This window comes from Rana temporaria, chromosome 4 (genome assembly GCF_905171775.1).
Source record: "Rana temporaria chromosome 4, aRanTem1.1, whole genome shotgun sequence".
Classification (NCBI taxonomy): Eukaryota; Metazoa; Chordata; class Amphibia; order Anura; family Ranidae; genus Rana; species Rana temporaria.
The window spans coordinates 126,019,035-126,035,007 of record NC_053492.1 but is presented as its reverse complement, the minus strand read 5'-3'; the positions used below and the strand labels follow the sequence as shown (position 1 = coordinate 126,035,007).

Sequence of the window (15,973 nt, the reverse complement as noted above, 5' to 3'; positions counted from 1 at the left end):
AGTAGCTTTTTTTTGGGAGAGGGGAGAGTTCCAACATAAGCAGATCTTGGATTTTCATGCAAGGTTCACTTTAAAGAGTATCTCCTTCAAAAGTAACATGGTGGAACAAGGTAGGAATCTAATTCCCCAATGACCCTCCAATTAAAAGTCCTATACATCAACACTTTCTTTTTCCAATGATATGGAGCTGGAAAATTTTTGATCCCCAGGCAAAGAGTGGTAAATGTAAAAAAGGACAAAGATGGGATTACCACACCCTGCCAAACCTCTTTGGTGATGTTCTTCAAATGGGAGGCCAATAATGATATTGTAGCCAGAGTTAATTCCAGGATAACAATATTCAAGTCAAAAGGATATTCTTCATGGCTAACACTGTAGCATACAGTACGAAGGCTTTCATGCTGGTGGCTTTGAACAGAAACCCAAATAGAATGGATAATAGCATGGTAGTTGCAGATTAGAAACAGAATCAAAAAGCCACTCAGGTTATAAAAAAAAAAGTGGGGTGGGGTAAAAAAAAAAAAAAAAAACTTTCTAAACCTAACTGGTTTATTATTTATTATTAGTCTTAGTTTTGGGTCATGCAGGCCATATATCATAAATGTATATATTCTGTAGACCAGCCTTTCTCAACCAGTGTGCCGTCAGAGGTTCTCAGGTGTGCCGCAGGGTCAGTGGAGAGAAGGCTGTCAGATGAGCCTGCTCTCCTGCCAAACTGTGAGAAGCTCTGTCGGCTTCAAAAGTGAAAGTAAAGTGCAGAGGAGTGTGCTGTGCTCTCTGCTTCCCCCTAGAATGCAGTACCCAGCTGAATGAGAAATCTGGAAAGGAACGGAGCTAGAATCTAGATTAATTTTAAAATGGCATTATACGTGTGTGTGTGTGCACATGTGAGTGTGTGTGTGTATGCGTGTAAGTATGTATGTGTGAATGTTACTTTTAATTCTGCCCCCCCCCCCAATTCCTGTACCATGAGAGTGAATTTTGTAGGGTTTGTTTGATAGCAGCAAGGACTGCTGCTCCTCTGAAAAGCAATCCATGCACAGATTGTTTTTCAGAGGCATTTGACAGGCAGTAAAGAGGCATTATGTTGCCTCTTTACCACCTGTTTTAGGCCCGTAAATGCAGCATCACTACACCGCAGCCGTGCAATGCACACAGTTGCCGGGTAGTTGCAGTGCAGCCCCATTCACCCTCGGTATACCTCCAGTTGCAGCCACAGCATGTGAACACCCTCAGCTGCTGCCTCTGCAGCTAAAGGTGGAGAAATTGGGGGTGGTAAAAAACAGCTCAACCATGTGGTTTTACCGCCCCTATGACATGTGCACAAGCCCTTGGTTTAAATCTGTGTAGCTGCATGTAGAGCAGTCCATTCATTTCCGTACCCACAAAATGCAGGGAAACAAGTCCCCAAACTTTTTTTTTTTTTTACTTGCACTGCAGCAAAAGCACCCCATGTTTTCCAATGTGAGGGGGCACCATAAAGAATTAATGGTACCCCTAAGGAGCAGAGCATTTGTCTGTGTGTCAGGAATGAGCGCGATTTTGCGTGTGTTCTGCGACACACCGTAATGTGAACCAAGCCTTCGACTGGGGTGCCTCAAGACTGAAAATACTTTTTAAGGGTGCCCTGACTGGAAAAAGGTTGAGAAACACTGCTGTAGACCACAAACCTGAAAGTCATTTACAGTAAAGTAGAATGTAACAAACTTTTAGAGCAATAAGCAAATCTTCAAATACTGGTGTTAGAAATCTTCCAGCATGATAGAAAGTCTTCTTTATTCAAGCACAGAATTGTTTTTACAAGTAGCAATTGGCCTTGAGAGAAAATTCACACATTTTCTGCACAACTGCCCAAAAAACTTCATAACAAAAGATTGTATTATCTATAGCTGATAAAAAAAAGAACCTGGTAACAATTTAGAGAATGGACAGATTTCAAATACTTCAAAGTCTCAAAAGCTTGCAGCCTGGTTTCTAAGTTTTCATTAACTATTTTATGAATTTCTTCATATACAGTAGGGTTCCTCAAGCAATTTCTGCCTCTCAGATAAGTTCCCAATGACATCACTGATATTTTTAGCTATCTATAAGGGGATAATTCTTCCCAATCACCACAAGTGTAGGGAACATTCTTCCTACTAACCATCACGCTAATAGATCATGAGTTGTAGATATCATTTTTAGCAGGGGCTCACCGAGACCAGAAAGTTATTTCAACAACTTCTGTGTTGAAAACGTTGAGAAAGGATAACTGAAAAGTTTTGAAAACCTGTTTTAAACCAACAGTACCGCAAAGTTGCTTTAGTGTGCAAGGTCCATTTATGCTGCAATTCACTCCCTTCCTCCCAAATCAAAAAAACATAAAAGGGCATTAAAAATTTACAGAAATTGTAAAAAGTACTCACCTTACAGCCAAGCTTTAAGTTTTGTGAATGTCACTAGAACCTTCTCATGAGATTCTGGGAAAGCAGAGGATCCCATATCCCATCAGAATGTGTTTCTGCACAAAAGATTTGGGATGCTGAGCTTTTCTGGCAAAGCAAGCAGGCTGTAGTATATTTATTTAAAATTTTCAACAAATGCTTAACTTAATTGCTGTTAAGTAGCTTTTTTTTGTGAGAGGGGAGAGTTCCAACATAAGCAGATCTTGGATTTTCTTGCAAGGTTCACTTTAAAGAGTATCTCCTTCAAAAGTAACATGGTGGAATGAGGTAGGAATCTAATTCCCCAATGACCCTCCAATTAAAAGTCCTATACATCAACACTTTCTTTTTCCAATGATATGGAGCTGGAAAATTTTTGATCCCCAGACAAAGAGTGGTAAATGTAAAAAAGGACAAAGATGGGATTACCACACCCTGCCAAACCTCTTTGGTGATGATCTTCAAATGGGAGGCCAATAATGATATTGTAGCCAGAGTTAATTCCAGAATAACAATATTCAAGTCAAAAGGATATGCTTCATGGATAACACTGCAGCATACAGTACGAAGGCTTTCATGCTGATGGCTTTGAACAGAAACCCAAATAGAATGGATAATAGCATGGTAGTTGCAGATTAGAAATAGAGTCAAAAAGCCACTCAGGTTATAAAAAAAAAAAAAAGTGGGGTGGGGTGAAAAAAAAAAACTTTCTAAACCTAACTGGTTTATTATTTATCATTAGTCGTAGTTTTGGGTCATGCTGGCCATATACCATAACTGTATATATTCTGTAGACCACAAACCTGAAAGTCATTTACAGTAAAGTAGAATGTAACAAACTTTTAGAGCAATAAGCAAATCTTCAAACACTGGTGTTAGAAATCTTCCAGCATGATAGAAAGTCTTCTTTATTCAAGCACAGAATTGTTTTTACAAGTAGCAATTGGCCTTGAGAGAAAATTCACAATTTTTCTGCACAACTGCCCAAAAAACTTCATAACAAAAGATTGTATTATCTATAGCTGATAAAAAAAGAACCTGGTAACAATTTAGAGAATAGGCAGATTTCAAATACTTCAAAGTCTCAAAAAAGTATTAGTACGGCTAGAATAATCTGCAAGGTTGGATGCCAGAGTGGCCACATACATACAGTACAAAAGTTGTAACACATTCCAGCTTGTGACCATTGGGCCATATGGGTCACAGGCACTTCTAGTTCTTACACACAGATGTTGTTGACTGTAACTAGTAGCATATTTTTGCCATAGAAAAGGGGACAAGACCCTCACCTGCTTGTGTCACTGAAATCCTAAAAGTACAGTTGTGTATGGTGATCTCCCTCCTTCACTTGTATTTAGTGATATATCTGCATATGGAAACATTATACAATCAGCCCAAAGTAATCTCCTCAGTCTACAGTGCATGACGACAACATTTAATGCCATGTCTAGTATTATGTAGGCTTTTTCTCTTTTCCAAATAGTTACTAATGCACACCATAACTCAACCACAGTAGCAAATCATTTTATTCAGCTGAATGAATGAGTTAAATAAAATAATTTCTATAGTGTGAGATAGTCAATATTTGGTAGTGTGATGGACTGGGCCCTTCCAAAGCCACTGCTGAATGCCAATAGATACACTATAGAGGACTGGGGATGAGTCTCTAAATAAAGGACCTTCTGCTGTTGAAATGAGATCACAGGAAAGGCTCCACATTTATTTCTAGAGCCGAGCAGGGTAGCGTTAGATCGAACTTCGTGATGACATCAGGGTGTAAGACGCCCAGTTTTCCAATGCTCTTGCCATCAGCCACTATTTCTGCACAGCGTCCAGGAAAAAAAGCTGGATCTGTAAAATACATAAAAACACCATAATGATACAACAGGAGCTATAAAGGCAAATCGGGCTACTACATTAAGAGAACACCAGTACAATTGATTCCCTAACTAAACCATTTGAACTTAATAAAATATTATTTTAAAACATAATATACTGTATGTTTTATATTATAATATAAAAATGCATTCAAAACAACATTGACATGTTCAAAAGCACAATATTTTGAATACCTTTGCACAAAGGCACTTGTTATTTAATAACGTTAAGGGATAACTGTAGTTTCCAAAACCCTCTCTCATATGACCTGCCTCCTTGCTCAAATACAATTTATAAATGCACACATATTGCTTCTTGGGCTGTTGTAGGCTACCAAAAGTTGAGTAGCATTTCAAGCTGTCAGAGCTGGATACCTGCTTTCTATGAAGCATCCATCTGCCATAGACAAGAATAAAAAGACAGATACTGTGACTGGTCATGAGGGGAAACACTCTTACATCTCAGAGACAGAATGTCACTAATCCTTATGCACATATTTACTTATATTATTACGATATTAAAGTTGTTTTTTTCACACGATATACTTACCTGCTCTGTGTAATGGTTTTGCAAAGAGCAGTTCAGGTTCTACTCTTCTTGGGTCCCTCACCAGTGTTTCTGGCCCCTCCCTCCTGCCCCCAAAGCAAACAGATTGCTATGGGGGCACCTGACCTGAGCCGTTGCTCTGTATGTCCACTCAAACACGGAGCTGCTGTTCAACCCCGCCCCCTCTCTGTTCTCATTGCCTGTTGCTGTGTCTCAGATACATAGGATAATGAAAGAAAGAGATTTCATGGTGTAGTACTTCAACGTATATTTATTATAAAATGTGTAGCACTTTTAAGAAAACAATGAAAATCAGTGCGTTTCCCCATAAGACCCCATTCACACCTGAGCGTTTTGTAGCTTGAAGCCTGAAGCTACAAAATGCTGGAGGGGAAAAAAATCTATTATTCTCTATGGAGATGGTTCACATCTCCACTCCAAAACGCCTGAAGCCAGAAGCACCAAAACGTTTTTCTGCTTTTTACATTGGTGACCTTTTGACATGTCCAAAACGTGGCAAAAAAAAAAAACGCTGCAAACATCGCTGTAAAATTGCACGACTTTCTGCCTGAAAACGCTATGCTCAGGTGTGAATGGGGGCTAAGGAGGCATCAGCTGGGACCGGCTGAGGCCTTTTATGGAAAAACACGTCAGGTGGAGCAGTATTCCTTGATGTCACTACATATCAGCCTCTTACACGGCTGTGTTACTGTGATTTTCTCAGTTTTCTTGAATGTAGGTGCTACAAATTTTATAATAAACATACGTTGAAGTACTACACCACAAGGCCTCTTCCTTCTATTATCCTATGTATCTGAGACAACCCGCAGACAGATGATCCACTCCTACGAGAGATCCTTCAGCTAACAGCCCGGTCCCATTGGAGAGGAGTCTGGGGAGAGGTTTATCCCTGTTGGCTGACATTTGAACAAGCCCATTTAAACGCTATACACCTTTTTCACCATTTTACATCCTTTGGAGCATATGTGGGACTTTAATGGTTATTTTTAGTTTTTATATGGACACTCACTGTTTTTGAATCCTTTGGATTCACAATATTTGTACCTTATTGGATTGCACGCTTATATTTTGCTTCTAACAAACGTAATTGTCATCCAGCTGTTGTCATCCAGTGTTCATTCCATACTTAAAACAGTAGTAAACCTGTAGCTAAAATAAAAATAGCCAAGCCCCCTGTGGGTTAATGCCATATTGTGCTAGCATGCACTACATACTAGCACATTATGACAGACTTGCCTTTCAAATACTTCAGCAGCGTCTCCTTCCTGGGCTTGCACACCTGGGCTATGACGTAGTCACTCCCACGTCGGTGATGCCACCGGCTGCAGCCGCAGTGAATATCCTCTAAACAGCACACGTTTTGAAGATATTTACTAATCAGTAAGCCTTTTTATGAGCTTATCTGTATGTATTATTATTATTATTATTATTATTATACAGGATTTATATAGCGCCAACAGTTTACGCAGCGCTTTGCATAAGGTAATGAGTTTGCTATCACTTTATTAAAAATCAGACTTTGCTTTTGATTTCAAATACTAAAAATGTCTGTAAATGCTAAAGGTTTTTTATTCTCATGCATTCTATGCATGAAGGTAAAACAAAAACCTATGCGCAGCAGCAGCCCCCCCCCCAAATACTTACCTGAGCCCCATCGCGATCCAGCAATGTGCAAGAGAGAGCCTCGGCTCTCTCTCCCCATTGTCTGAGACAACAGTGGGAGCCATCAGCTTCCGCTGCTGTCAAACACAGCCAGTAAGGAGTGAAAGAGAGGGGGTAGGGCAGAGTTTCAGCTTTGGGTGTGAATGGACCCACGGCTCTGGAGCAAGCCTACTTGGGTGTTCCCATTGCAAAAAGGGCTGATGGGGGACCTGAGAAGGAGGATAGGCGCTGCTCTGTGCAAAACCACTGCACAGAGCAGGTAAGTACAACATGTTTTTTTTTTTTTGTTATTGGACTTTAATATCACTTAAAAAAAATTAAATCAAATTAAAAAAGCATGTACAAAAAACTGATAAGACCCTTAACCCTAAATTATGTTGCACAACCAGTAAGCACAGCAAACAACCAACTTATGTCGCTCTCAGTGAGGTAGTTTGGCCCATACTTCTTGAGCAAACTGCTATAGATTTCTCAGATTTAAAAGGGTGCCATCTTTAGACTGCACAATTTAGCTCTCCCCACATATGCTTGGTAGAACTCAGATCAGGGCCTATAGAGGGCCACTTAAGAATAGTCCAATGTTTTGTTTCTAGTAATTTTTGGGTGCTCTTAGGGTCATTATCCTGTTGGAAAGCCAATGACATTTTTACTGAGGAGCTTTCTGACACAGAGCAGTGCATTTTTCCACAGAATCCCTTGATAATCTTGACACAGATTCAAGGCAACCAAGTACCAGATGCAGCAAAGCAGTCAAAACATAAACAAGCCTCTTCTATGTTTTACAGTGGGTACGATGTTCTTTTCATTGAAAGCACCATTTCTTTTCATCTGTGCACACAGTTGATTTGACCTGCCATAAAGCTCCAATTCCATCTCATCTGTCCAAAGGGCATCCTCTCAGAAACACTGTGGCTTGTCAATATGCATTTTAGACGTTCCAGTCTAGTGCTTTTCCCTTAGTGGTAGAGCCCTCCTGGGTCTTGTTCCTTTGAGCTTAATTTCACTCAAATAGCGACACATGATGCATTGATTTAACTTAACCTTGGGGTTCAGCTTGCATCTCTTTGGAAGTTTTCATTGGCTCTTTGTCTAGCATTCACACTATACTTATGTGCCGATTTTCCTTTTGCAGCCACATCCAGAGAGGTTGATTACTTTTCACCATTACAGAAAACAGTCAGTTTGAAGTATGATTATGATCAAATAATTTATACTCTTTTTCCAGGGCCAACAATAAATCTGTCCAGGTTATTTTAGAATATCTTTGTAGAATATTTTTCTCAAAAATAATGTTTTACTCTTTTCACACTCTTTGCTTTACTGTATTACACACCAAAGGCTTGTCACTATAAGGAACGAGTGGCGTGCTGACGTCATCACCCTCATCTGCTCGATCTCCACCTGGACAGGTTTGCCTGTTTGCGGCTGGTCTTTGATTGCTCAAATGTGAGTTTTTTACTGTTTTTAATTGTTACAATAAATCACCTTTGGTTTTACGCTATATGAGGCATTTTCTTCCTTGCATGATTGAATTGCCAATGTGAGACTTGTTTGGAGGCCCATCTGATGTTACACCATACCACGGATACAGCTGATACTAATGACCTGCTGGGTTCCATTATATGCTGGATTTGGTCCATTGGTCCATCTGGTAAGCAGACTACTTGACAATTGGTGGTGGATTCACATTGGGCTGTATACGGCATCACGATAGTGTATTCATTTGGATCGTGCACGGGTGTTACTTATATTACACTACTTCTATGGACTCTTTCAATTACTCCTTGGACTTGATCATTAATGGTCACTGCGTCACTGATTTTTATTTTTTGATTCACATGTTTTTATGGTTTAATTAGTCCATTCATTATTGGACATATTTGCCTAAATTGCTTCATAGCTCTTAAACTTGTTTATAGCATATGCACATGATATACTTTTTCAATGGTTTTGTCACATGTGGTATTTGATTTAGCGCAACTATAAATGTTTTATATTTTTCACACTGTTAGTTCACAGATTAGTTGCAGCTTATTATAGCTTCAGGCCACAATTTAATGTATTTCATCTAACCAGCATAGCGCAGTTGTTTCCTGATTTTTACATTTGTCACTATACAGTATATGAGACAATTGCTTTTAATGCAGCATTGTTTCAATGAACTTGTAAAAGTACCAACAAGTTTGTCTGCATTTCTTTATGGAAACAAAATTACTGATTATTTTACCAAAGTCAATATCATACAGTCAGGCTTATTCAATAAGCAGCTATTTGGCTGACTTCACCATAAGGAGGACTAGACTGGGGTAGATGCTTTCCAAGCAGCAATTTGTTTGATTCTCATGGTACTAAACTGCCCAGTATGAAGCCCCGAAATGTTCCTACATCTACAAGGTTCGCTCATTAGGGAACAAGAAAAAATAATTGGAAGAATAAAGCGGAGACATGGCATAACAGTAGCATGCAGAACAATACATGGAAGACACTGGATCCATGAAATGCTTTCAAAGTTTTTCTACTGCATTTAGAAAGAGGTGTGAAATCAGAGACTGGAGCATACAGCCGCCAATAGCTGTGAAATGGGCTTAGGACCCTTCTGCAATAAAAGGTTTAGGATAACACTCATTCAGCCCGTGGCACCCTTGCCTTAAGAATCCATACTGATAATTAAGTCATTATGATAATTACTCCAGAAGTGATACAGAGTCCAACTTGGGGCTGCTCACTTTCTGCATTACACCTTTTTTTGGGATACATGTCTAATGAATATAAAAACAAAAGAAATCTTTTAAAACAATCAATCCATGTAGTAAAAAGCATCTTAGGAAATATTAATCGTAACAAAAAAAAAACCTAATCAAACCTTAACCACTTAAGGACCGCCTCCTGCACATATACGTTGGCAGAATGGCACGGCTGGGCACATGCACGTACAGGTACGTCCTGTGCTAGTATCCAGCCGTGGGGCGCGGGCGCGCGACCCGGTCCGAAGCTCCGGGACTCGCGGACCCGATCGCCGCTGGGTTCCCGGGATCGGTCCCCGCAGCTGAAGAACGGGGAGAGCTGTGTGTAAACACAGCTTCCCCGTTCTTCACTGTGGCGGCGTCATCGATCGTGTGATCCCTTTTAAGGGGGACACAATCGTTGACGTCACACCTACAGCCACACCCACCTACAGTTGTAAACACACTTCAGGGAACACATAACCCCATCAGCGCCCCCTGTGGTTAACTCCCAAACTGCAATTGTCATTTTCACAGAAATCAATGCATTTTAAATGCATTTTTTGCTGTGAAAATAACAATGGTCCCAAAAATGTGTCAAAATTGTCCGAAGATTCCGCCATAATGTCGCAGTCACGAAAAAAAAAACGCTGATCGCCGCCATTAGTAGTAAATAAAAAAAAAATTAATAGAAATGCAATAAAACCATCCCCTATTTTGTAAACGCTATAAATTTTGCGCAAACCAACCGATAAATGCTTCATGCAATTTTTTTTACCAAACATAGGTAGAAGAATACGTATCGGCCTAAACTGAGGGGAAAAAATGGCAAAAGGTAAAAAATATTGATTTTCTTTTCAAAATTGTCGCTCTATTTTCGTTTATAGCGCAAAAAAAACCAAAAAAACCACAGAGGTGATCAAATACCACCAAAAGAAAGCTCTATTTGTGGGGAAAAAAGGACGCCAATTTTGTTTGGGAGCCACGTCGCAGGACCGCGCAATTGTCTTTTAAAGCGACGCAGTGCCGAATCGCAAAACCTGGCAGGGTCCTTTAGCTGCTTTTTGCTCCGGGTCTTAAGTGGTTAAAGTGACACTTCGATTTTGCATGAATGCAGGTTGACTGTATGAAACTCAACTACTTCCCCCTGAAGTCTGCTACAACTACCATAAAGGATATTACCCTTGCTATTGGGTTCTCCGTTTAGATACGATTAAAAGAAACCTATACTGAGAATAATATGGAGGCTGTCTTTGCTGACCTCTACTTCAGAGAATGCTAGCTGTCTCGTGGTCATGTTGATCCAGTAGCTTCAGAACTTTCTGTGGCATTGACCTGGATCAAACATACAGATCCCTTTTAGTGTGCATGCCTGTTCCTGGTCATTGATTCAGAGAGCACTGGCACCAGAGAACTATCATACTTAGGCCCCTTTTACACTAGGGCGGGAGGTGCGGTTGCGGTATAGCGCTGTTATTTTTAGCGTCACTATACCGTCGGAATTGCAGCGGAAAAAGGGCTTATACCGCCCGCAATGCACCTCTGCAGAGGCACATTGCCGGAGGTATAGCCGCGGTTTCCCATTGCTTTCAATGGGAAGGAGCGGTAAACACACCGCTCCCCTCACCGCTCCAAAGATGCTGCTAGCAGGACTTTTGGAGCGGTCCTGCCAGCGCACACTGGGGAAACAGCAGCCGATGCTTAGGGTCGGTTTTGCAGGTGCTATTTTTACCGCAATGGCGCCTGCAAACCGCCCCAGTGTGATAGGGGCTTTAGGCAGTTATCAAAGACGCTCCTTATTTCTCTCAGTACAGGTTTCTTAAATGAAGGAGAAAATGGCACAGACTGCACCAGACCTTTGTTTCATGATAAATACAAAGTAGATAGGAATAGGTGGGTACAAACTTAAGCTCTTATTATGGGTGTCCCTGAGATTTAAATGGAAACTATTTTTGTATATAGTTTTACAGCTGCTATCTAGGTTTTTCTAAAAAGAATAGATATTACTAAAAAGAAGAAAAGTAATGGGTCACAAAGGACTCCAACTAACTGGAATCAGTCACACAAAACAAGGCAGGCGATAAACAGAGCAAATGTCTTTCCTGCAACCCGATTTCCTCTGCCAACACAGACAGCGGTGGAAAGTCAGTGATTACTGCTAACGGCTATGCCATCCGCTAGTGATAATCACATGTAAAATCCGGCGTGCTGGTTGTACCCAAGTTGATTGATCATCAACTTGGTACATTTAGCCTTCCCATACATGGTTCAGAAGAACCTGGCCGAGATTAGAACTGTATATAGTAGGCCAACTATAATAAACCACTTTACAGTTTTTATAATGGACAGTGCTTGTTCAATACCATTGCTTGGTTTATTATTACTTGTTTGTTCATTGCTGTTGTGTTTTAATTAATTCCAGGTAGTAGGTGGTCTTGAATATGAGGGATTGTTCTTGTTGAGCTCAGAAGCCTTTCACTATTCCCATAAAGTTACCTCAAGACATCAATAATGCAGATTATCAGTGCTAACTGCTACTTCATCATTCTCTCCTGGGTATACAATAAATATTATATAACATACGTACAGTGGGGAAAATTATTATTTGATCCCCTGTAGATTTTGTAGGTTTGCCCACTTAGGAAATGAAGAGTCTATAATTTTTATTATAGGTATATTTTAAATGATAGAAACAGAATATCAACCAAAACCCAGAAAAAACACAGGATAAAAATGTTATAAATTGAGGAGTTGCAGTTCAGTGAGTAAAATAAGTATTTGATCCCCTACCTACCAACAATAATTCTGGCTCCCACAGACTGGCTACAGTATGTGCTCATGTGGTACACATATTAGTCTTGTCAACTTAAGAAGGTGCTTCTAACGACAACTCGTTATGTGTATAAAAGACATCTGTCCACAGAATCTTTCTTCCATTAAAACCTCACCATCATGGGCAAGACCAAAGGGCTGTCAAAGGACGTCAAGGACAAAATTGTAGACCTGCACAAGGCTGCAATAGGCTACAAGACCATCAGCAAGAAGCTTGGTGAGAAGGAGACAACTGTGGGAGCGATTATTCGCAAATAGAGAAACAAAATAACCATCATGGAGCTCAATGCAAGATTTCGCCTCATAGGGCAAGAACGATCATGAGAACAGTGAGGGGTCAGCCCAGAACTACACAGAAGAAGCTTGGGAATGGTCTCAAGGCAGTAGGGACCACAATCACCAAACAAACCATTGGTAACACAATAAGCCGCCATGGATTGAAATCCTGCAGTGCCCGCAAGGTCCTCCTCCTCAAGTACACACATGTACAGGCCCATCTGAATATTGCTATTGAACATCTAAATGATTCAAATAAGGATTGGGAGAAAGTGCTTTGGTCAGATGAGACCACAATTGAGCTTTTTGGCATTAACTCAACTTGCCGTGTTTGGAGGAAGAAAAATGCTGAGGATAACCCTAAGAACACAATCCCTACAGTCAAGCAGGGAGGTGGAAACATTTTGCTTTAGGGCAGTTTTTCTGCTAAACATACAGACCGACTTTGCTGCATTGAGGGGCCAATGAACAAGGCCATGTATTGTAAAATCTTGGATGAGAACCTTCTTCCCTCAGCCAGAACACTGAAGATGGGTCGTGGATGGGTCTTCTAGCATGACAATGACCCAAAACATACCGCCAAAGCAACAAATGAGTGCCTCAAGGAAAAGCACAGGTGGAGTGGCCTAGCCAGTCTCCAGATCTTAATGCTATAGAAAATGTATGGAGGGAGCTGAAACTTCGAGTTGACAAGCAACGGCCAAGAAACCAGGACGTAGCGAAGAGCTGTAACGAAGAATGGACCAAAATTCCTCCTGAGATGTGTGCAAACCTTTTAACTACAAGAAACGTCTTGCCTCTGTGCTTACCAACATGGGTTTCTCTAGCAAGTACTAATTCATGTTTTGCTTGGGGATCAAATACTTATTTTACTCACTGAACTGCAACTCAATTTAAAATATTTGTATCACGTGTTTCTGGATTTTTGGTTGACATTCTGTCTCTACCATTTAAAATACACCTGATAAAAAATGATAGACCCTTAATTTCTTTGTAAGTGGGCAAACTTACAAAATCTGCAAGGGATCAGATAATTATTTCTCCCACTGTATTAGACAGATATATGTACAAAAATATGAAGGCTAAACTTGTCCTTAATCTTATGGATTCAGCTTTGGACAGCAACTTCCAAAATTAACATATTGGTCATTAATATATGTTTAGAGAACCTGAACCTCAGAGCTTTGATATCCACTCCCCTGTATAATTAATACCTCACAACAGCTGACAGATGTGCCTGTGAACTGAGCATGAACAGATGTGAACTTCAGCCACCATGACACTACAGGAGGATAGATGCTCATTCCCCTAAAGCCATAGATGTCACTTTATTTTCTAGAGTCCACTGGCTTGTGAATAATCACATAATTACAGCTTCTACAGACGGGCCTATGACTTCTGTACTTGGATAGACAGGCCCATCTATACATGCAATTCTTCCTGGAACATTCTGCAGCCTTTACCGCCATGTCATGAACCACAGAAAGGGTTAAGAGCTTAGGGCCCAAGTGTCATTTGTATCGACTAATCTTTATCACATTTTATGGACAATTAAATATCAAAGAGAGGGTTCTTCTTATCCACTAGAATAATGCATTTCAGCTTCTTTCTTGTGTGTGCTTCAAAATGAAAACTGGGAATAAAAAAAATCTTTAGGGTAATATTATAGGCTTAAACATACCTGCCCAGGCCTATAATTTGATAGGATGTGCGGAAACTAAGGCTTACAGGCAGCAATTGAGAAGCAGCTTTAAAGGCTAGAATCTGAGAAACACTTAAATGTTTCTTTCATCTACAGCTGAGCTCTGCTGGTAACATTTGTAAGCTCCAGTTGATGTTTGATGCACGTTCACCCAACAGACCTGAACATAAGGAGCTTCAGCCAGTAAGAACCATTGTGCTAGATACTTTCTCATCTTTCGATTTGGAGGGTACACAATTAACACCTTACAAAGTGGTAGAAATGTGGTTAAAATAAACAACTCAAAGTTATTAATGTAGACCTTTCATATCGTCTTTAGAAAAAATGTCTACCACTGCACCTGCACCAAAATTAAGGAACTCAAAAGTTATTAACCACTTGCCCACCAGGTAAATTCTGGCACTTCTCTCCTTCATGTGAAAATCACAATTTTTTTGCTAGAAAATTTATCAGAACCCCCAAACATTATATATTTTTTTTTAGCAGACATCCTAGGGAATAAAATGGCAGTCATTGCAATACTTTTTGTCACACCGTATTTGCGCAGCGGTCTTACAAGCGCACTTTTTTTGGATAAAAATCACTTTTTTGAATTAAAAAATAAGACAACAATACATTTTGCCCAATTTTTTTATATATTGTGAAAGATAATGTTACGCCGAGTAAAATGATACCCAACATGTCACGCTTAAAAATTGCGCCCGCTCGTGGCATGGCGTCAAACTTTTACCCTTAAAAATCTCGATAGGCGACGTTTAAAAAATTCTACAGGTTGCATTTTTTGAGTTGCAGAGTAGGTCTAGGGCTAGAATTATTGCTCTCGCTCTAACGATCGCGGCGATACCTCACTTGTGTGGTTTGAATACCGTTTTCATATGCGGGCGCTACTCGCGTATGCGTTTACTTCTGCGCGCGAGCTCGTCGGGACGGGGCGCTTTAAAAAATTTTTTTTTGGTTTTCTTATTTATTTTTATTTAGTTTTATAATTTTTTACACTGAAAAAAATAAAATAAAAAAAATTGATCACTTTTATTCCTATTACAAGGAATGTAAACATCCCTTGTAATAGAAAAAAGCATGACAGGTCCTCTTAAATATGAGATCTGGGGTCAAAAAGACCTCAGATCTCATAATTAGACTTAAATGCAAAAAAAAAAATAAAAAATAAAAAAGTCATTTTTTCAAATGACAAAAAAAAAAAATGTTTCTTTAAGAGGCTGGGCGGGACTGACGTTTTGACGTCACTTCCGCCCAGCAGAGCTATGAGGACGGGTGAAGGAGATTTCTCCTTCAGTCCCGTCCCCGCTCAGCTGCCGGACACATCGGATCCCCTCCGCCGCTACCGACGGCTCCGGTAAGCGGCGGAGAGCGCGGGAGAGCGGCGGGAGGGGGGGGGCCCCTCTCCCGCCACCGATAACGGCGATCTCGCGGCGAATCCGCCGCGGAGACCGCTGTTATCGTGTACACCACCGCCCCCTGCAAAGATGAATATCTCGGTTGTGGCAGCAGCTGCTGCCGTTATCGAGATATTCAACTTTAAAAAGGAGGACGTCTTTTTGACATGGGGCGGTGGTCAAGAGGTTAAAAGTAGACCTTTTATATCTTCTGTAGAAAGACTACTTATACTGCATCTTTACCAAAAGTAAATTAAAAGACCCAACTCAAAGTTATCAAAGTAAGCCTTTTATGACTTCTGTAGAAAGAAGTTTACCACTGCATCTATACCAAAAATGATTTAAAATGTTACTGTATATGTCTTTGATGCTTCCAAAGTCAGACTGAAGGATGTAGTAAACCATACATTGCTAAATGTCTTACTGTCCGTTGTTAGTGTTTTAGTCTCCAATAGCAGCATTAAAGGAGTTGTAAAGGCAGAAGTTTTTTTTTAGCTTAATGCATCAAGATAAAAA

At 40.2% G+C, this 15,973-nt stretch overlaps 1 protein-coding gene across 1 annotated transcript in view; it reads right to left on the bottom strand.

The window, feature by feature from the left end:
• Positions 1–3,296: 3,296 nt before the first annotated feature.
• FARSB (phenylalanyl-tRNA synthetase subunit beta) overlaps positions 3,297–15,973 on the bottom strand; it is a 78,752-nt gene continuing 66,075 nt past the window's right edge. Inside the window, exon 17 of the mRNA XM_040349038.1 lies at positions 3,297–4,274. Within this exon, the coding sequence (XP_040204972.1) occupies positions 4,123–4,274 (152 nt within the window). The 3' untranslated portion in view covers positions 3,297–4,122. The remainder of the gene's footprint in view (positions 4,275–15,973) is intronic.